Here is a 21,688-nt window from a genome sequence, read left to right as displayed (position 1 = left end):
AGGGCTGGAGAAGATGGAATCTGATGGGAGAGGAGAGTGGGCCATCCCAGAAGGGGAAGGAGGAGCTCCTGCTGTGTGTTGCTTTGGATTCCCGCATCTTCAGACTTTCTCATGTTTATTGTACCTGTTTACAGTTATTGTGCTTTTTTTATTGTGTTATCTTACTGTTTAGTTTTGCTGCATCTGATCAGATGTGTGTTGCTTGGATTTCCAGCATCTGCAGATTTTCTTTTGTTTGTGATTCGCTATCACCAGACACATTTTCCCATTCAGATGAAAAATATCCGCGACCCCCCTCCCCCAAGTGTACTTGATTAATAATAAATACAGCAAATAAAATATACATATTGACAAAAAACCACTAGGCCAAAGAGTTCAATACATCGAGATCACTAATATTTCATGCTTAACATTAGCGCTAGTGAAGTGCTTGAGAGAGTGTCCAGTGGTGACAACGCTCTGGGCTGCGGCCCTTTCCCATTGATGTGTGGCGGGTGCCCCGAGCTTCAGGGCGCCCACGACACGTGCCCCTGCCCTCGCGTTTGGGTGCAGCTATCCTGCACTGGAGGACCACCCCACCAATACTATATCAGCAGACTAAAGGGCCGCCTTTCACTGCGTTGACCTGGATTTTTCTCAGCATCTGTCTGGGGCTCGGTGAGACGGGCATGCTTCCTTTCCTGAAAGCTGGAGATTGCTCGACACAGACCCTGCTGTAACCAGGACAATCACACACACACACACACACACACACACACACACACACACACACAAATGCCACTGTTACCTACAACACAAGAACCACAAAACAGTGCCCAGCTTCACGCGGGTTCTGGATTAAAATTTAAAAATGTAAAATATAAACATAACATTTCAAGCAAGTGAGTTTATCAGATTTTGATTTCGTAAATGTTGCAGCCGAACTCAGTGCTGTTTCAGTGTCAGATTTCCCACAGTTCACACTCGGAACTTGTGGCTCCATTGGGAAGATTCTTGTTGATGGCACTCTGATCCCATTTCAGGTCTCTATTCTACACTGTCCACGGGGATATACAGTACGAGCTACAATGCGGACAAGAGACGCCTCCGTTTTGGCTACTGACTTGCTTATTTTGGTTACAGTATTTCAGGTTCGGTCTCATCAAAGTGCGATCACGTGATTTGGGCGAGCCTTCTGAGTGGCTGGAGGGGCACGACGTCAGCGCTTCTGCTGCCTGGGTGGGCTCCACTCGGGAAGTTTTCGGTGAGCGGAGAGCGGAGCTGGGAGCCGGGATCTGAGGCCGGGATGTGGCACCGCCGCGGCTCTGTTACTGAGGAAGGTGTCTGAGCACGGGAGCTGTCAATAATACAGCCACTCACGGATGGCAGCGTTTCCTGAAGTACGAGGTCTACCCACCGATGAGGTATTCCCACTTTCTGTTAGTTGAACGCCACAGAGAGCCGGGAGATGGTGGTAAGTTTGTCACATTGCCGGCCACGCCGGGAGAGTGGAAGCCCCTGGCTGACCCCCGTGGGAACTGCTTGTTCTGGGGTCAGTGTGGCGACAGGGACCGGAGCCCGATCTCTCTCCTGTGGAGATGGGAGGGACAGCGGGTTTAGGCCTACACGAGATGACATGTTTATCACCTCCTCCGTACTGAGGTTAGACAGTTTTAGACCCACAGCGAACGCCCCACTACCCGATGTAGCGCGACCGCCGCCGCCCACCTCCCTCACGTTCGCTTACTAACCCGCGTGATTGTGGTTTGCAGGACGGATCTCGGATTCTACGAGTGAAGATTTTAGCTGGAATTGGCCTGGCGAAGAAGGATATTTTGGGAGCCAGGTAGGTGTATTTAGGGCACTGGAACCCGTTTTATGACTGGGGCCAAGCAGCTGAAAACTCCGCATTTAATTTCTCTGTGATGAAAAACTGGGGCAAGGTGTTTCTGAAAATGAAACCATAGAACTAGTAAACCCTTGTCATTTTAAAACAAGGGAAACATGCCAAGATTAGAGAAGTGGACTGAGAGAGTAGTTGTTCCCATTTCTTATTGATGGTCCAGAGTCCCTGATTTAAATTCTACGATAACAGTTGTGGAACTTGTATTCAGTTGATAATGTTGAGTGAGTGTGAGTGTGTGTGTGTGTGTGTTTATGGGGGTTTGGGGTGGTGTGATTCTTTCAGAAATGGTGATGATAAAAACCTTTGGATTGTGATAAAGCCTCCTCTGCTTTGCTAATATCCTGAGGAGGAAATCGAAGACTAGCTGATGTATGAGTCCAGACCCATCCCACGTGCTTTACTCTGAAGTGGCCCAGTAATTCACTCAGTTGCATCATTACTGTTGATGTTAAACTTGATGGACCATCTGGCCTCGACCCAGCCACTGAATTCAGCTACGCTATATTCCTCCTAGCTTATTCCGTCTTGCAAACATCTAGGGGCTGGTGTCTAAAGTGGAAGAGCTCTGCCGTGAACTAGTCAGTAACATCCTGACGTGGTCATTGTTAGAGACAATGTACCAGACTCTTCTCTCACTCGATTCTTAAGCCATAGGATCAATATGAATTCAATGAAATGTATACACTAGAATGCATATTGGGAGCAGTACCAGGCATACCCAAATTGATGGGTGCCAGCTGAATGAAACAGTACCAGGCATACCCAGTGATCTGTGCCAGCCTAGAGCAACTGCAGTAGATAACTGAGTGTGCTAGGCAGCACAAAATAGAGTGATCTTGCAACTAATGACACAAATAGAAATTGTGCAGTCTTACCTCATCCAATCATGAATAATGATGGACAATTAAACATCTAATGGGAGTGGAGGGGGCTTATGATGCTTTCCCATCCTTAACAATGATGGGGACCAGAGCAGACGAATTTGTAGCCATGTTCAGCTAGTTGTGCTGAGTACCTCAGTATCCACCTAAATATCCTGACTATCACAGAAGCTTATCTCTATCTAATGTGATTCTCAGCAAATGATACTAAGACACAAGAAATGTATAGAACAAAGGCACAGTCAGTGCAGAGCAGAAAGTTTCATAACCAGCTGTACTTTTGAGTCTATTCCAGTCCAGTTAGAACACTGGTAGTGCGAAAAATACCTAGATGTGCCCTACAAAATGCAGGGCGAATTTATTCCAGGTGATTAATACCCAGTCAGTCCACTCTTATTCATCAACAAAATGGGGGAATGTTTCTGCAGCAGTGCAGTAAGTAGCACTTTCTCACCAGTAAGCTCTTTTCTGATCCCCAGTTTGGGCTTTGCTGGAACTGCTTGGTTTCTGATCTCATCAAACTGTGGTTCAACCATAGAGCAAGGGCTGAATATGGTAGATGAGGTGAGAGTTACCATCCTAAACATCAAGATAACACAATGTGGCATAAAGCTGCCTTGTGGAATAAAAGTAAATGGGTATGAAATGGAGAACACTCTGATGTCTGGAGTAATACTCTGGAGAAAATAAAATAGTTATGCTCCAGATGGTAATCACCCAGTCTTAGCATATTTTTTGTTCTAATTGTTCTTTCTTGGAAAAACTGGGTATAACTTGTTTTCCTTGTGAATGCTGCTTATGTGATGCTGCTGTACATAAGCTTTTTGTTGCACCAGTGTACACCTGTACTTGTGTCAGTGGCAATAAACTCCACTTTGACTTGGAGTTTCACTGTCTTGACTCTCTTCAGCTGTTTTCTCGTTAGCTTTCCTTCCATCAAATACTAGTCCCCTGTCATTGCACAATCTTAATCCTGGCATTCCATACGCTTCTTCAACACTGTATCTTCACTAGGGCTATGGTAATTCAATAAAACAGCTCAACACTACTTTCTTAAGTAAATACTAGGTAGATAATTCTGACTTTGCCAGCAACAACCAGACCTTGAAAAGTTTTTTTTAAATAAAAATTTTGGGCCATTTTTGATTGTTGCCCTTTGAGTATTAGAATTAGCTATAAACATTATTATTCCACAATATTTTGATAACACATTAATATCACAGCATTGACTCTATATGTCTCTTCCTATTCTGTGAGAATCTGAGGCACAACATTTTTTAAATATGTGGGTGAGCCAGTTCATTTGATTAGTCATTGTGAGCCATCGTTTACTGGCAAGTTTGCCGGAAACATTAAAGAAAAGAACAACTCATTATATTTTAAGCTATTCTAGATGCCATAGATAGAGATGGATGCTTTCTTAAACTCATTCTAGACTGGCATTGTGCAGATGTAAATACAGTGAAGCTTCAGCTATGTTTTTCAATCAAAGGGACCTAGACTACATGATGCTCAGCAGATTCCTGGGATTGAAACTCCCCTCCACATTGTCCGTTCCAGTACTACAGGGTTGTATGTGAATATAGCCTGCCTGATGTTAGAGAGGAACTGGTATAACCTGATTGCCCTGATTCAGTGCAGTAATAATTGAATGATTTGTTATTAAATTGGAAGCAAACATCTGAACTGTTCCTTTTATATTTATTGAGAAAGGCTTTCTGTTCTCTACATTCCAGAGCTGAATCAAGTGAAGAAATTACCAGATTGTATATTTGAATATGATTTTTTAGAAATTCTTTCATTGACTCCTTTGTCATTTTATCCTTATAAAAATTAACACTAAGGTGTTGATATCCACTACCCAACTGTTCAGAAAAGCTGATGATTTGGCATTTGGTTCACCAGGTGCAAATTCCAGCAGACTCTTTCAACTGTTTACTCTTTTCCATATAGATGTTGCCTTGCCTGCTGAGTTCCTCCAGCATTTTGTGTGTGACTCTTTCAATGTGCCTGGCTACATGGACAATTTGTTATTCTGCTGTGTAACTTGTAGATAAAAAAAGTGAATTGGAAGTGTGTTGGCATGTGTGAATAATAACCAATCATCTGGAAAATCTGCCAGACTGACACCACAAAAGTCCTGGGAATACCAGAATATTGGAGTTTTACTGCACTGGAAATAGTGGGCTGGTTCAGTCTCTTAGCTAATCTTAATATGTGAACCATATTTGTTAGTGATTTTTATATTGGCTGGTCATTCCCTGTGTCTTAATGCGGAGTAAATTGTAAGCTGAATATGCTTCTGTCAGATCTGACCACTTCAGATGAACACAGACTTTGGATCATCCAGATCTATCCTAGAGTTACAAGAGATTCCACAGATGCTGGAATAGAGGAATGGGGAGTCAGATGAAATGGGTGGCCACTGGGAGATCCTGACTGCTGTGGAAACAGAGCAAAGGTGCTGGACGAAGTGGTTTCCCCATCTGTGTCAGATCTCACCGATTACAGAGGAGGCTGCACCAGCAGTACCGGATACAGGAAATGTTCCTGACAGACCTACAGCGTATGCACCATCTCACCTGGAAGGACTGTTTAGGGCAACTCAACTTCCCATTCCCACACTGACGTGTCTGTTCATGGCTAAATGCAGGTTGGAGGGGCAACCTATTCTGTCTGTGTGATCTCCAACCTGATGTAATGAACATTGATTTCTCAGGCTTCTGGCAACCACTTCCCTCTATTCTCCCCATATTCTCCCCACTCCCTTGTTTTCCTTCATTCTGGTAGTCCTCTCATCCCTTCTCATTCCTTCCCCCATCCTCATGACCTGCCTATCACCTCCCTCCGGTTCCTCGCCTCCTTCTCTTTATTCCATGTCCACACCACAAAGTGATCTCAGGCAACAGACTAAAATGAATATCACAGTTATCAAGAACATAGCCCCCCCCCCCGCCATTGCCCACTGTACAATGGAACTACCCCAACCTCCCATAAGGGAATAGAGCCAGGCAGTGACCAGGTCCAATGTAACTCCTGCACAATCTTTTTGACCTTATTGGCTTGTAGCTGGATCAGGGATTTGGTTCCAACATTCCTAGCTGATGATGGAGCAAGTACCAACCTCCTTATTCCAATGCCGACTAGCTCCGAAGTGCCACAGTACAAACTGTCTCCATCTCAACTGTTATACTCTCAATGGCCTGGCTTATTTCATGTAATGCCTGGGCCATCTCATTGGTCAATCTTTCCATGGCAGAAGCCATATTAATACTTTCTTGCAAGTCTCCAAAAGGGGGTTGCAATAATCCAAAAGCTTTCAGCCTCTGTAATAGCCCTTCAGTGGTAGCTCTGTACAGCTGGGTGTGGAGAAATTGACCATAGATGGTGCATATGTGGTATTACATAGACAAATAGCAACAGCTTTCCATTCTGTAGGCAACCATGGGTGTGCCTTGATTCTGCACACTATGTCCCAGTAAGTGTAAGGGGTGGTGTAGTAGCTTTTGTGTTATTAAATCTACTGTGCTGTTTCCCCAATGTGGTATCTTTCTGAGGGTGGTGGATGGAGATACATCTCTACCAAAGGAGGTGAAAGGCACTCCTTCCCTCCGCCTGCCTACAGTTCTCTCTTTGGCAAGGTGTAGCACCTGCTTAGCCCTCTGATCTGGGTCGCATGAAGCCAAGGGAGCAGGTGGTGGATGGTGGTGCTTCTCACAAGTCCTGGTTATTTGACCACTGACGCCTGGCAAACAGTCTCTGAAGAGTATTGATAATGGCTGTGGACACCCATCTTGTAAAGACACTGCCCAGAAGAAGGCAATAGCAAATCACTTCTGTAGATAAATTTGCCAAGAACAATCATGGTCGTGGAAAGACCATGGTTGCCTACGTCATACAACAGCACATAACAAATGAATGGTACCAATCTGTTGGAAGATATATTCTTCACCACTCCATCACCCTATCAAAGGTGGGGAGGGTGGTAACAAGGTGCAGTTATATGAGGGTAAATACCATCCATTGAAGCCACTGCCAACATGGTGTATATCCCCTTCAGAATGTAATTCAATCCCCTTGCCTTGCTCTCTAAAACCATCAGTTTTCGGCAGCACTGTACAGGTTTCCCCCGCCATCCGAAGGTAGAACGTTCCTATGAAACGGTTCGTAAGCCGAAATGTCGTAAAGTGAAGAAGCAATTACCATTTATTTATATGGGAAAATTTTGTGAGCGTTCGCAGACCAAAGAATAACCTACCAAATCATGCCAAATAACACATAAAACCTAAAATAACAGTAACATATAGTAAAAGCAGGAATGATATGATAAATACACAGCCTATATAAAGTAGAAATACTTTTCCACGATCATTACTGAACTGTTCTCCGTAGCGAAAATCTCACGCAAGTGCCGTCGGCAGAAAATCTCACGCAAGCGCTGTTGGCAAGAACACTCTGTCCAGTAACCTTTAAGCTATGAAGCTGCCAAATCATACCAAATAACACACAAAAATACACAGCCTGTATAAAGTAGAAATAATGTATGTACAGTGTAGTATCACTTACAGGAATTGGGAAGATAGCTTGCCAAGCACACTGATGATGGTGTGTTAGACTGAGTCGTCGCAGGTTGGGTAGTGCAGTGGCCTCCACCCTCCAGGCCGCCGAGCGATACATTGCTGCAAAGCACGCAGCAATGCAGCGGTAGCCGGGAGACACACAGCACATCTTTTAAAAAAAAGCCGAAATAAACAAACTAATTAATTAGGTGCCGCCCGACACTTAATTGTCGGCCCAGATCAGTGCCAATTTCCGATTGCGTCGTCTCTGATCTGGGCCGACAATTACGTGTCGGTGGCACCTAATTAGTTAGCATGTTTATTTTGGCTTTTTTCTTAAAGATGTGCTGTGTGCCTCCCAGCTACCATTGCATTCTCCGCGAATCAGTATCTGTCCGTGGCCTGGGGGTTGGGGTGGTGGGACACTGGGTATCATCTCGTCATCGTTTGTTTCCATTAGAGCAGGCAGCTCATCTTCTATCTCTGCCCGCCTCGATGTCGAAGGTCGAGGTTTGTCATCTGCTGTGGCTGATGTGGAAGGCTTGCTTGACTGCTGAGCCTCGCGCATTTTTCTATCACACAGTTCTTTGTAAGGACTCAAACCATCCTGCAAATATCTCCTAAACCGACGTACCCTTTCAAAATTAAAGTTGTGCTTTATCATTACTCATTCGGTTTCGATTGTTATCCTTTTTTCTTCCAATTGCATCAGCTCTTCATCTGTCAGTTCTTGGTCATGGGATGCCAAAACCTCTTCAACATCATCTTCGTCAGCTTCCACAAGCCAACCTCACGTTGTCCTTACTTCGTTCACCACGATCAAAACGCTTAATTATGTTTAGTTTTATGCTAAGTGTAACACCCTTACGAGCTCGTTCAGGCTTTTCTGATACCTTAGAACTCATCTTGCAAACGGCTGCTCACAGGCTCATGTTTAAGCAATGCCGGCGAGAATCCGGGGGAGAGCGGCTGCTAGGGGCGTGCACTGCCTTTTATCGCGCGCTGCTTTTTTTTTCGTAACAGTGAAAACACCTGAAAGCGAAAGCAGGGTACTAATGTAGGTCTTTCGTAACTGAAGTTTCGTAAAGCGAACGTTCGAAAAGCGAGGGATACCTGTATTTCCCTCCCGATCACTAAGTAGTTTAGTGCCTTTTTAGTCTTGTTGAAGGGCTGTAAGCTTCCATTGCTGGGAAAGCTAAAGGGATGGAACTACGTGAGCACCTCCTCCTGAATGTGTGAGTCTGCTGACAACTTAATTCATTGGAATGCAGACCATATCCATAACTAAGATGTAAAAGGTGTCGTAATGGTTCACTTGAGTGAAGGAAAATCACACGGTGTATCCACAATCCAAAACGCATTATTAACTGCTTAAGGCTTCAAAGGCAGTGGGTTAATCCTTATCTTCAAGATCTTATTTGCCAGTTCCCTGGTCTGGAGGCGCGGCAGGTTTGACATGTGATGCGTGTATCCAAGGCAGCTTCCCCTGGACCTTTAATGCAGTATGTGTAGTCAGTAACACTTGGTGTGAACCTTCCCACCAGCACTCTGAGCAATTTCTCTGTTGATAGGACTTCACGAATACCCAACCTCCCACTAGAAAGTATGGCACTCTGGAGTCGTAATGATCTTCTTGGACTTCAAACTGGAAATGTTGCTGGAAATGTTTAAGTAACACACATCAAAGTTGCTGGTGAACGCAGCAGGCCAGGCAGCATCTGTAGGAAGAGGTACAGTCGATGTTTCAGGCCGAGACTCTTCGTCAGGACTAACTGAAGGAAGAGTTAGTAACTAGAGATGCTGCCTGGCCTGCTGCGTTCACCAGCAACTTTGATGTGTGTTGCTTGAATTTCCAGCATCTGCAGAATTCCTGTTGTTTGCGTTTTGGAAATGTTTAAGTGTTGTGTTAGCACTGCGTAATACTTTAGCATGCTTTCACTCATGGACGTCTATTTATTTAACCAAAAGGCGAGGAGTACCTACCGAGTGCATGGGTACGGGCAGGGTAAGTGATGCTTGTACTGTAAGGCGTCACTTTACCGATAAGGTGAGGACCACCATCATATGAGATCTTCTTAGCGATTCCAACCTAGAAAAAAATCCCACAGTAAAAGTTCAGGAACTATTACAGCGTCATTTCTATGAGTTGGATTTGCTTCCAACCAATGAGAAAACAAACATATATTAACAAGTGCAAAGTTAAAACATGTTTCATAGGTTTCCCTCCTATTCAGCACAGTAACACTGTATTCCAGCTCTGCTGTCCTTACTACTAGGTCCTTGGAACTTCTCATCCTCCTGATTTACCGCTACTGCTTGTCTGATACCAAGTTACAAATGAAAAAGAGCTTCTAATATCACAGTAGGATCAAAGCCACAATAGGGTGCAGTGGGTTAGTGGTTACAGACACTATTGTTGAGAGGCATGAAATACAGGTTGTAATCCTGGCACGATGAACGATGACTGGGCAATTTAATATGAAGCAATTACATGGATCGGGAATAAAATGCTTGTATTGGTAATAGTAGCTATAAAGCTGACATGTCATGAAAATTCCGTGTCCTACCTGAAGACTCGCCTAAATGTGATTTGAAATCCATGACAATGTAGATAACAGGTAAATGCCCATTGAAGTGCGTCAGGAGTGGTTTGGAGTTGGTGATACGTGCTGGACAGTGTTGTGCATGGCCCTAGAATGTAAAATAAAATCTCGGCACAAGCTCAGTCTAGCTAGTCTACACAGGCCCTGCTGGTGAGTCCTTGGTGTGGCAGAATCTCCAGCAGTGTACTGAAGGAGCCCTACGCAGAATGCCCTTGGCTGACTGGCAGGATTCAATCAGCTTTGACAAACATTAATGTTTGAATAGATCTCTCACTCTTTCTGGCATTCAGAGGTTTCTAATGATTTTTAAATGTGGAATAGTTCATTGTAGAAATTTATTAAATATTCCAACTAGAAATGGGTTTGGCTAAACACATTTTAAAAAGTTCCAAGGGATTATATAAATTAATCAGTACATTTCTTTCTCAATTTTTTTTGTTCTGTGAACTTTTATAGAATTTTGGACATTAAAGGGATCAAGAAAGTGGGTTGACAGGGAAAGTGAACTTTTGGTAAACAACATTACGGAACACGCCCTGCTTGTACTGATAGAGCAGGCTGAAGGGATTACTTCCACCTTCTTAACTCTTCCTATTACATCTGTGTTTATGAAAGACAAGCAAGTCACTCAGTTTGACCTTTATTGGACTGCAAGTCAAGGCAAGTCGCTTTTATTGTCATTTCAACCATAACACAGTAAAAATGAAACAACATTCCTCCAGGACCATGGTGCTACCTGAAACAACACAAAACTATATTAGACTTTGGGCCTACATGGGACTACATAAAGTGCACAAAACAGTGCAAGACAGTACAATAATTAATAAACAAGACAATAGGCACAGTAAAGAACAAATTACAATATAATTGATGTAAATGTAAACAATGTTTTAACAGGAATTGAGAAACAAATGAGCAAAAATTGCAAAGGGAGTGGAGTGGTGTTCAGTTGAGTGTGTGTGTGTGTAGGTAGGTAGGTTGGTGTCAGACTAGACTCTGGGTATTGAGGAGTCTGATGGCGTGGGGGAAGAAACTGTTACATAGCCTGGTCGTTAGAGCCTGAATACTTCAGTACCTTTTGCCAGATGGTAGGAGGGAGAAGAGTTTGTATGAGGGGTGCGTGGAGTCCTTCACAATGCTGTTAGCTTTGCGGATGTAGTGTGTGGTGTAAATGTCTGTAATGGCGGGAAGAGAGACGCCGATGATCCCTTTAGCTGACCTCACTATCCGCTGCAGGGTCTTGCGATCCGACAGGGTGCAATTTCCGAACCAAGCTGTAATGCAGCCACTCAGGATACTCTCGATACATCCTCTGTAGAATGTGGTGAGGATGGGGGGTGGAAGATGGACTTTTTTTCAGCCTTTGCAGAAAGTAGAGATGCTGCTGGGCTTTCTTGGCTATGGAGCTGGTGTTGAGGGACCAGGTGAGATTCTCCGCCAGGTGAACACCAAGAAATTTGGTGCAAGTTGCAGCTAGCTTTCCAGGAGCTTGCTAACAGCGTTTCCATGAGATGCCAACATCTTTAGTGCTGCTGTCTGATTCTCTGGGTGTGTGTATTGCATCTGTACCATTTGATGCCCTGGGGGTGCTTATAATAAAAAAAAAGTTGCAGCAAATTCCTGTGACGGAGCTCAAAGAAACCAGAAGATGCCATGAAATAGTTTTGTGTTTGAACCAGGATTTCATAGAATTGTGACACCTTAGGCAGATCTGTTTGGTGAATTTCCTCTTTCCTCTATTGTAAAATATAAGAGTCATAGGTCACGGGAAGAGGTCATTTGGCCCATCATTTCTATACCAACCCATGGCCATCATTTGTATTTATCCTACATTCCAGCACTTCGTCCTTAGCATACTATTCCAAAGTGATTTCTGTGCTCGTCTCGGCACTTCTAAAATGTTGTCAGTGACTTTGCTTCCACTACTCTCTCCGACAGGTATTTGCCACTATCTGGGTGAAAAGAATCCCTAACCAATACCCCCACATCTATTGCCTTTGGCACAAGTCTTCCAGTTTTATTCACCTCTGATAAGGGGAAAGGTTTGCTGTGGTGTATTTGATTTATACCCCCATAATTTTATATGGCTCAGTCATGTGAACCCTTAACCTTTTCAACTTAAGTGAAAACAGATCCAGTCTCTCCTCATAACTGAACAGCTCCATCCTGGTGAATCTCTTCTGCACCCTCCCCTGCACTATCATATCTTTCCTATCATGTGCTGACTCGAACTGCATGCAGTACTCCAGCGTAGGTCTGAACAATGTTTTTATAACGTGGCAGGAACTTACCATCCATGGTGTATGTTGTAGCTTTGTTAGTACTCTCAAGATGCATCACCTCACATTTATCTGGATTAAACTTCATCTACTACTTTTCAGTCCACTTCAACACATTGATATCACATTATAGACCAAGACTACCCTTCACACTCAAGAACTTGATCAATCTTTGTATCATCTGTGAACTTACTGATTGTGCTTCCTACATACACGTCGTTCGCGTTTATTACAAACAGTGAGAATCTCAGCACTGATCCCTGAGGAACGTCAATTACCCAAACAACCCACCTCCATCACCCACTGTCTCCTACTGGAAACAGTTCGCAATGCTGACTGTCTTTGATCATTCCCTGCCTTTCCAAATTATTAGGCCTGTCCCTCCAGAATTGTTTCCAATAACTTCCCCATTGCAGATATGGGGCTCACAAGTCAATAATTACCAAGCTTTTCTCTACTGCCATTCTTTAAACGGGGGACCACATTTACCGTTTTCTTAATATCTGGTATCTCATTTATGGCCAGTGAAGATTTCAAAGCCTCAGTCAGAACCACTGCATTCTTTCGCCTCTCATAAATGCCATCCCAAGGATTTTATCCACCCGTAAGTTAGCAAAGGTATTGAGTGCCTTCTTATTTTTGAAAACTTGTATAGGTGTCCTCCGCTTTTCGAATGTTTGCTTTACGAAACCTCACTGTTATGGAGGACCTACATTAGTTCCCTGTTTTCGCTAACAGAAGGTGTTTTCACTGTTATGAAAAAAGGCAGTGCGCGATAAAAGGCAGAGCGTGCCCTGAGCAGCCAAGCTCCTCCCACAGAACTGCATTCTAGCCGGCATTGCTTAAACACGTGCCTGTGAGCAGCCGTTTGCAAGATGAATTCTAAGGTATTGGAAAAGCCTAAAAGAGCTTGTAAGGGTGTTACACTTAGCGTAAAACTAGACATAATTAAGTGTTTCGATCATGGTGAATGAAGTAAGGACAAAGTGAGTGTGGCTTGTGGAAGTTGACGAAGATGATGTTGAAGAGGTTTTGGCATCCCATGACCAAGAACTGATAGATGAAGAGCTGATGTAATTGGAAGAGGAAAGGATAACAATCGAAACCGAATGCAGTAGCGAACGGACCAAAAGTGAAGTCCTCCAGGAACTGAATGTAAAGCAACTGCGTGAGATTTTTGCTGCAATGATAAAGTACGACTTTAATTTTGAAAGGTACGTAGCTTTAGGGCATATTTGCAGGATGGTTTGAGTGCTTACAAAGAACTGTATGATAGAGAAATGCGTGAGGCTAAGCAGTCAAGCAAGCCTTCCACATCAGCCACAGCAAACGACGAACCTCGACCTACGACATGCTCTGCACTGAGGCCTGCTCCAGGCTCTGTGTCTGAGGGTTCTGCGCTGAGGCCTGTTCCAGGCTCTGTGTCTGAGGGTTCTGCGCTGATGCTTGTTCCAGGCTCTGTGTCTGAGGGCTCTGCACTGAGGCCTGTTCCAGGCTCTGTGCTGTGGTCTGCTCCAGGCTCTGTGTCTGAGGGTTCTGTGCTGAGGCCTGCTCCAGGCTCTGTGTCTGAGGGCTCTGCACTGAGGCCTGTTCCAGGCTCTGTGCTGTGGTCTGCTCCAGGCTCTGTGTCTGAGGGCTCTGTGACGTTTACTCGGTTCTGCGCTGAGGCCTGCTCCAGGCTCTGTGTCTGAGGGTTCTGCGCTGATGCCTGCTCCAGGCTCTGTGTCTGAGGGTTCTGCGCTGATGCCTGCTCCAGGCTCTGTGTCTGAGGGTTCTGTGCTGATGCCTGTTCCAGGCTCTGTGCCTGAGGGCTCTGCGCTGAGGCCTGCTCCAGCCTCTGTGTCTGAGGGCTCTGCACTGAGGCCTGTTCCAGGCTCTGTGCTGTGGTCTGCTCCAGGCTCTGTGTCTGAGGGCTCTGCACTGAGGCCTGTTCCAGGCTCTGTGCTGTGGTCTGCTCCAGGCTCTGTGTCTGAGGGCTCTGTGACGTTTACTCGGTTCTGCGCTGAGGCCTGCTCCAGGCTCTGTGTTTGAGGGTTCTGCGCTGAGGCCTGTTCCAGGCTCTGTGCTGTGGTCTGCTCCAGGCTCTGTGTCTGAGGGCTCTGTGACGTTTACTCCGTTCTGCGCTGAGGCCTGCTCCAGGCTCTGTGTTTGAGGGTTCTGTGCTGAGGCCTGCTCCAGGCTCTGTGTCTGAGGGTTCTGCGCTGAGGCCTGTTCCAGGCTCTGTGTCTGAGGGTTCTGTGCTGATGCCTGTTCCAGGCTCTGTGTCTGAGGGCTCTGCACTGAGGCCTGTTCCAGGCTCTGTGCTGTGGTCTGCTCCAGGCTCTGTGTCTGAGGGCTCTGTGACGTTTACTCGGTTCTGCGCTGAGGCCTGCTCCAGGCTCTGTGTTTGAGGGTTCTGCGCTGAGGCCTGTTCCAGGCTCTGTGTTTGAGGGTTCTGCGCTGAGGCCTGCTCCAGGCTCTCTGTCTGAGGGCTCTGCGCTGAGGCCTGCTCCATCTGGCTCTGGGTGTCGTGTCTGTGTACTCACTTTTGTTCTGAATGTTATTTGCATACTTTTATCTTCTGCATTTTAAAAATCTTTTTATCTTTTCCTCTGCACATTGCGTGTTTGTCGGTCTTTTTTTAATAGATTCTTTTGGGTTTCTTTGTTCTGTGGCGACCTATAAGAATGTTCATCACAAGGTTGTATAATGTATGCATTCTTTAAAAATAAATGTACTTTGAACTTTGAACTTGGGTGCCCTTGTGCAGGATTCCCTAAAGGGTAATCTGCAGATTGAGTCAGTGGCAAGAAAAGCAAATACAGTGTTAGAATTCATTTTATGAGGGCTAGAATATACAGTACTTGAAGAAGTATTCAGCCCCCAACCCTTTGTTCACATAAGGGAGTATTGCAGCCAGGGATTTTGATCAATACAACTGAGAATTTGTATTTGTGAATCACATGCTCTTTTAATCACTGTAGACCCCCCCTCAAAAAAAAAAGAAAAATGTAAAGCAGGATAATCTAAACATTCAAAAAACTGAGTGGTGGGTATATGAAATGCACTGCCAATGGCGGTGGTGGAGGCCGATACAATAGGGTATTTTAAGAGACTCTTAGATAGGTACATGGAGTTTAGAAAGATAGTGGGATATACAGTAGGGAAATTCTAGACAGTTTCTAGAGTAGGTTACATGGTCGGCACAATGTTGTGGGCCGAAGGGCCTGTAATGTGCCTTAGATTTTCTATGTTTCTGTGTTCTCTGAGCGATGTCAACAGTTCAAAAGTATACATTCCTCTTTGTTCAGTACTCAGTTGAACCAGCTCTTGCAGCTATTATAGCCGGTAATCTTTTTGGATAAGTCTTCATTAGTTTTGGATAATGTGATGGAGTAAGATTTGCCCATTCCTCCTTGCAAAATTGCTCAAGCTGTGCCAGGGTAGCTGGGGAGTGTCAATGGAGAGCAATTTTGAGGTCTTGCCAGAGTTGTTCGATCGGGTTAAGGTCAGGGCTCGGACTGGTCCACTCAAGGACATCAACTTTCTTCGTTTGAAGCTCCCTATGGTTGCTCTGACAATGTGCTTTGGGTTGTTGTCCTGCTGAAAGATGAACTTCCTCCCCAGTTTAAGCTTTCTGGCAGAGGCAAGCAGGTTTTTATCCAGGATCTCTGTGTATTTAGCAGCATTCGTCTTCCCATCAGTCGTGACCTGTGATTCCGAGAGCAATGCCGTCTGGAGCTATGCTCCTGGTAGGGTCACCCATGGCGGTAAGGTCGAGGGTGAGGTTCCTGACAAAGAACAATCCAACCAAGACCTCAACAGTGGAAGAGGCGGACGAAGTTACTTCGAACTCAACGGCTGTGAAGGCGGATGAAGGCTGCGACAAATCCATCAGCTCCAATCGTCGTGGTTTCCACGCCATTGGAATCAGATGGTTGATTTGTGAAGTATCGTGTGCTTCGTGGAGTGCAACATCAAGTACATGTTAAACAAATACATGCACAGGCGTCTTCGCTCTGTGGGCCACTTCTTCAGAACGAAGACCATCATCCTCAACCTTGAGGGATAGCCACGATATGTTTTGTTTAGCCAGGGCTTCGTCCTTGCCACTCTTCCATAAATACCAATTTTGTGCAAGGCCTTAGAGATTGTGGAGCCATGAACTTCATCTCCAGTTGCAGCCACTGACTTCGGCAGCTCACCCAGAGTGACTGATGTCATCACATACCTTCTGTTACAAGTGCCATTCTTCTGTGGAGACTAAGTTTAGAGGGGTGACCTGACCTCGGCAGTGGTTTCATATTTTTTACACTTTTTCACAATGGACTGCGATCTCCGAGGTATGTTCAGTGTCTTTGAGATGGTTTTATACCCTTCCCAGGTTTTATGCTTCTCTATTATCATTTCCCTGACTTATCCTGAGTGGTCCTCTGTCTACACTTTGGTTTGGTCTGTTGAAAATCTACCGTACTGTTGCACCTTGCAGAGAGAGGATACCATACCATAATTATGAATTCATAGAAAACAGGGCGAGTTGGTAAGGTAACATACATTATTGCACCTGAGGAAAGCTAGTACAGTAATTACAAAGGGGATGAATACTTTTTCAGCCTCACAATTTAGGTTTTTAATTTTGAGTAAATTGTTGACAGGTTTTAGAATTTTTTTTGATTTGACATGATGCACAATGCTTTGTAGATTAGCTCAAAAATCCTATTTCAATATGTTTTAAGTTTAGAAAATGAGACTGTAAAATGTTAAAACAGTTGTGGGGGCTGAATACTTTTTCAAGACACTCTAATAGCAAGGATGTAATTCAGAGACTTTATAAGGCATTGGTCAGATGGCACTTGATGTATTGTGAGCAGTTTTGAGCCCCTTTTCTGAGAAAAGATGTGCTTGCATTGGAGATGGTCCAGAGGAGGTTCATGAGAACAATTCTAGGAATGGAAAGGTTAACATATGAGGAGCATTTGATGGCTCTGGGCCTGTACTCACTGGAATTTAGAAGAATGAGGACGATCTCATTGAAACCTATCGAATATCGAAAGGCCGAGACAGAGTGGGTGTCGAGAGGATGTTTCCTGTAGTGGGGAAGTCTAGGATCAGTGGGCAGAACCTCAGAATAGAGGGACGCCCCTTTGGACAAGAGATGAGGAAGAATTTCTTTATCCAGAGGGTGGTGAACCTCTGGAATTTATTGCCACTGACGGCTGTCAAAGTCAAGTCATTGCGTATATTTAAAGTGGAGGTTGATTAGTAAAGGCTGATTTATACTTGTGCGTTAACTCGACGCTGTAATCTACGCAAGTGACCTAAGCGCATTGTGAGCATTTATACTTGTGCGATGGTGTGTCTGGTGGGGATGACAATTCGCGCACGTCACCTGCCCGTGCAAGGCTTCATGGTCATGGTAGTCTTCCTCGGGGTAAACGAGAAGCGAGCGTCTTTTTTTGTAAAAGAGAAATGTGTCCTCCATAATTTCGGAGGTCTGTAAAGCTTTATGGAAAGCATTGCAGCCAGAGTTCCTCCCCTGCCCTTCAGTTGCCCAATGGGAAGCTATTGCAGCGGAGGATGAAATACGATGCTACCAAGCGGGCCAATTACAGTCATTGCAGTCTGCGTTGCGATGACGCATAGTTACATTTTGGGAGAGCTGCACGTCAGGCTACAGCGTAGGGATCTGCGTAGGGTTTGTACGTACGGCGTCAAGTTGATGCAGAAGTACAAATCAGCCTTTAGGGCTTCAAAGGTTATTGAGGAGAAGGCGGAGAATGGGGTTGAAAGGGATAATAAATCAGCCGTGACTGAATGGCAGAGCAGACTGGTACCCTAATTCTGCTCCTATATTTTATGGTCTTGGAAATGGGGAAAGGGCAGGAACTGGATACCGATAGTGGGTGATCAGCCATGATCACAGTGAATGGCGGTGCTGGCTCAAAGGGCCGAATGGCCTACTTCTGCACCTATTGTCTATTGTCTATTGTCTTGTATTCTTCTCCTTTGCTCATTATCCAGCTGTTGAATGGTTTAGCATTCAGGGTTCCCTGTGGTTCAAGTTCAATGTTAATGTTACAGCTAAACAAATCAGTGTTCCTTCGGGGCCAAAGTGCAAGATAGAGAACATACTGTTATTGTTGATGGTGAGGACCTACAAGTACCTGGGGGTGCACCTGAATGACAGACTTGAGTGGAGCACCAACTCAGAGTCTGTGTACGAGAAGGGCCAGAGTCACCTCTACTTCCTGAGGAGACTGAGGTCCTTTGGAGTATGCAGGCCTCTCCATCACATGTTCTACCAGTCTGTTGTCGCCAGTACAATCTTTTATGCAGTGGTGTGCTGGGCCAATGGCATCAGTATGGGTGATGCCAACAAGCTCAATAAACTGATTAGAAAGGCTGGTTCCATTATAGGAGTCAAACTGGACACACTGGAGGCTGTGCTAGATCAAAGGGCCCTACAGAAAATCCTGGTAACTCTGGACAGTGTTTCTCACCCTCTGTATGCCACCTTGGCTGAACAGAGGAACACTTTCAGTCATAGACTAAGACAACTGCGCTGCTCTAAAGAGTGCTATATGAGGTCATTCTTATCCTCGGCCATTAGGCTTTATAATGAGTCAACCTATAGCCAGGGAAGTGATAATCCCTCCTGTTAGACTGTTTGAGGTAACTTATTTTTTATTCTTCCTTACTTCTATTCTGGTGTTTGTATATCTGTGCATGTGTAATGCTATTGTAGCACTGTTAATTTTCTTTGTGATGAATAAAGTATCTACAAATGTATCTATATAGCCATAAAACATAAATGATAATATTAGCCCAGGTCCCTGAGCGGCATGGCCTGACGATTGATGGTGCATGGGATGTCATCCAGGAGCTAGGTTTCTGCGAGAACAAGTATGCAGCTGTTCCTCATCACACGCTCGTGCTCCACAAACGAGCGCACTCCGTCTTGTCTTTCACTGAGCAAACACAGACGGGAGGGGCCAACCCACAACACAGCATGGATTCCTGCGAGCCCACCGTGTCTCTGTTCCCTCCCACACTGCCATTGGTATCTCCTCCCCGGGTGCCTGCTATAGAAGATGGCGGGACATGAGGGCTTGATCCGAGCAACAGTCGAGACCATGCAGCTCCCTCGCCGTTGGTCTCACCAGTGAACTAGCCTTGCAGTATTCTACATTACCAATGCCCAACAGGGTCTTGCAATGACAAGTACAACATCACTGGCAGCGTCTGTTCGACTGCACACCGTCTCGGTTGCCTTCTTCCCAGGAGGCTGAAGTAGGTGATGACACAGTACTCAACAAACCCATGCTGCAAAGCTCCATCACTATCCAGCAACTCACTGGTGAGGTAGACTCACAGTACTTGGTGTTCTGGATATCCAGCAGTGTCTTGTGATCATATGAAAGACATAAAGGATGAACAATTAAACAATTGGTTGGATCTAGAGAGGCCGCTGTGACCAAACGTGCTGGCATCCTTACTGGAAATCGTTTCTTGTTACGCTCAGCTTTCATCCTCACAGGAATGTGATGGTCATGAGTTCTTAGCAACACACACAAAATGCTGGAGGAGCTCAGCAGGTCAGGCAGCATCTGTGGAAAGAAAGTACAGTCAACGTTTCGGCCTGAATCCACCCGAAGGGTCCATAATTAATTGAAAGTGGTATCATGGGTAAAGAAAGCTTTTGGCACATTGGCCATAAATCAATGTACTGACTGCAGGAGATGGGATGTTATGCTGAAGTTGTATAAGACTTTGGTGAGGCTTCATTTGGAGTATTATGTGCAGTTTTGATTACCTACCAACAGGAAAGATTGGAAGAGTACAGAGAAAAATTACAAGAACATTACTGAGCCTAGAGGATCTGAGTTATGAGGAATAGACAAGTGTGCATGCGCCCGTCGTGCATGCAGTCTGTTACAGCCGTTCCGATCAGTATTCTTACTTTTTTCTTCTTACTTTCTAACTTACATTATTTTTTGTATTTTTTTTTATCATGGTAACATGTCGAAGCTGCACCCTCTCTAACATGCTGGTAGAGAGAGTTTTATTTGGGTTTTTAGCGCTGGAAATAGTTACATTCCGACACGTCTCATTAGCGGGACAGAAGCATGGTTGCATTGTTTATTCCAGGGACCAGCTGCTTGCGCTTATGCCGGCCGGTTTAGCGAGCAGAGCGGTGGACACCCCTGCTGAAATCTGGAGGAAAACACACAGAGGATGCAGAGGGGGATCACAAAGTCGAGGAAAGAGGACCGGATCGAGACAACAGAGACTTATGGAGAAGAGGAGTTCGGTGGATAATAAAATGGACGAGTTCATGGCGCTAGCCAGGCGTCAAAGAACATTTTGGGAGTGCAGTGTTATGTGTTTTACTGGAACGGGGCTGCATGAGGACATACCTGATCAAAACTTTTCCATGGACGGCTTCCAGACCGTTCGGGCTGACCGGAAGTGCACTGAGAACGGTAAGTGCACTGAGGAGTTGGGTACTTACCGTTCTGGTTAACAACAGATGGTGCAATCCGGGTCATATTACGATCGAGGAACGTGTTTGTAGACTAGATATTGAACTTTTACTGTTGGACTTCGGCTATATTCCACCAAGACACAACACTGGGCGGCACTGCCTGTGGCCATTGAACTTGCAGCTCCTCCCGTGGAGGGTCAGACACCCTGAGCCAATAGACTGGTCCTGGACTTATTTTCCATCTGGCATAGTTTGCATTTGTTGTTTGATTGTTTGTGGTTTTTGTATTGCTATATTTATGCTCTATTCGTGGTTGGTGCGGCTGTAACGAAACCCAATTTCTCTCGGGATCAATAAAGTATATCTATCTATCCATCTATCTGTCTGTCTATCTATCTATCTAGATTAAGACCTTATTCCTTGGAACAGAGACGATTGAGAGGATAGAGTTATACAAAATTGTGAGTGGTATAGATAGGATAAATGCAAGCAGGCTTTTTCTACTGAGATTTGTTGGGACTACAATTAGAGGTCATGGGTTAAGGGTGAAAGGTGAAAAGTTTAAGGGGAGCATGAGGGGAAACTTCTTCACTTAGAGTGTTGCGAGAGTGTGGAATAAGCTGCCAGCACAGGTGGTGCATGTGAACTTAATTTCAATGTTTGAGAGGAGTTTGGATAGGTACATGGATAGTAGTGTTATGGAGGGCTATGGTCCCAGTGAAGGTAGATGGGAGTAGGCAGTTTAAATGGCTTGACATGGATTAGATGGGCTAAAGGGCCTGTACTTTTCTATGACTCTATCCTGTACTCATCAGAACAACTTCGAGGTTCTACTCTTTAAATGGCTACCTACTTGCTAAACTCATGTTGGAAGATTTCATTCTTCCAACTCATCTAATAACAGGTTTCCCCTGCCATCCGAAGGTAGAGCGTTCCTATGAAACAGTTCGTAAGCCGGAATGTCGTAAAGCGAAGAAACAATTATCATTTACTTATATGGGAAAATTTTGTGAGCAT

At 44.9% G+C, this 21,688-nt stretch overlaps 1 protein-coding gene across 1 annotated transcript in view; it reads left to right on the top strand.

Annotated features, from left to right (window-relative positions):
• The first annotated feature begins 1,226 nt into the window (after positions 1 to 1,226).
• Positions 1,227 to 21,688, top strand: part of nedd4a (NEDD4 E3 ubiquitin protein ligase a) — a 242,825-nt gene continuing 222,363 nt past the window's right edge. Inside the window, exons 1-2 of the mRNA XM_063065708.1 lie at positions 1,227 to 1,403; positions 1,752 to 1,825. Of these exons, the coding sequence (XP_062921778.1) occupies positions 1,362 to 1,403; positions 1,752 to 1,825 (116 nt within the window). The 5' untranslated portion in view covers positions 1,227 to 1,361. The remainder of the gene's footprint in view (positions 1,404 to 1,751; positions 1,826 to 21,688) is intronic.

The sequence above is a fragment of the Mobula hypostoma genome, chromosome 13 (assembly GCF_963921235.1).
Source record: "Mobula hypostoma chromosome 13, sMobHyp1.1, whole genome shotgun sequence".
NCBI classification, from domain to species: domain Eukaryota; kingdom Metazoa; phylum Chordata; class Chondrichthyes; order Myliobatiformes; family Myliobatidae; genus Mobula; species Mobula hypostoma.
This window is presented reverse-complemented; position numbering and strand designations above follow the sequence as displayed.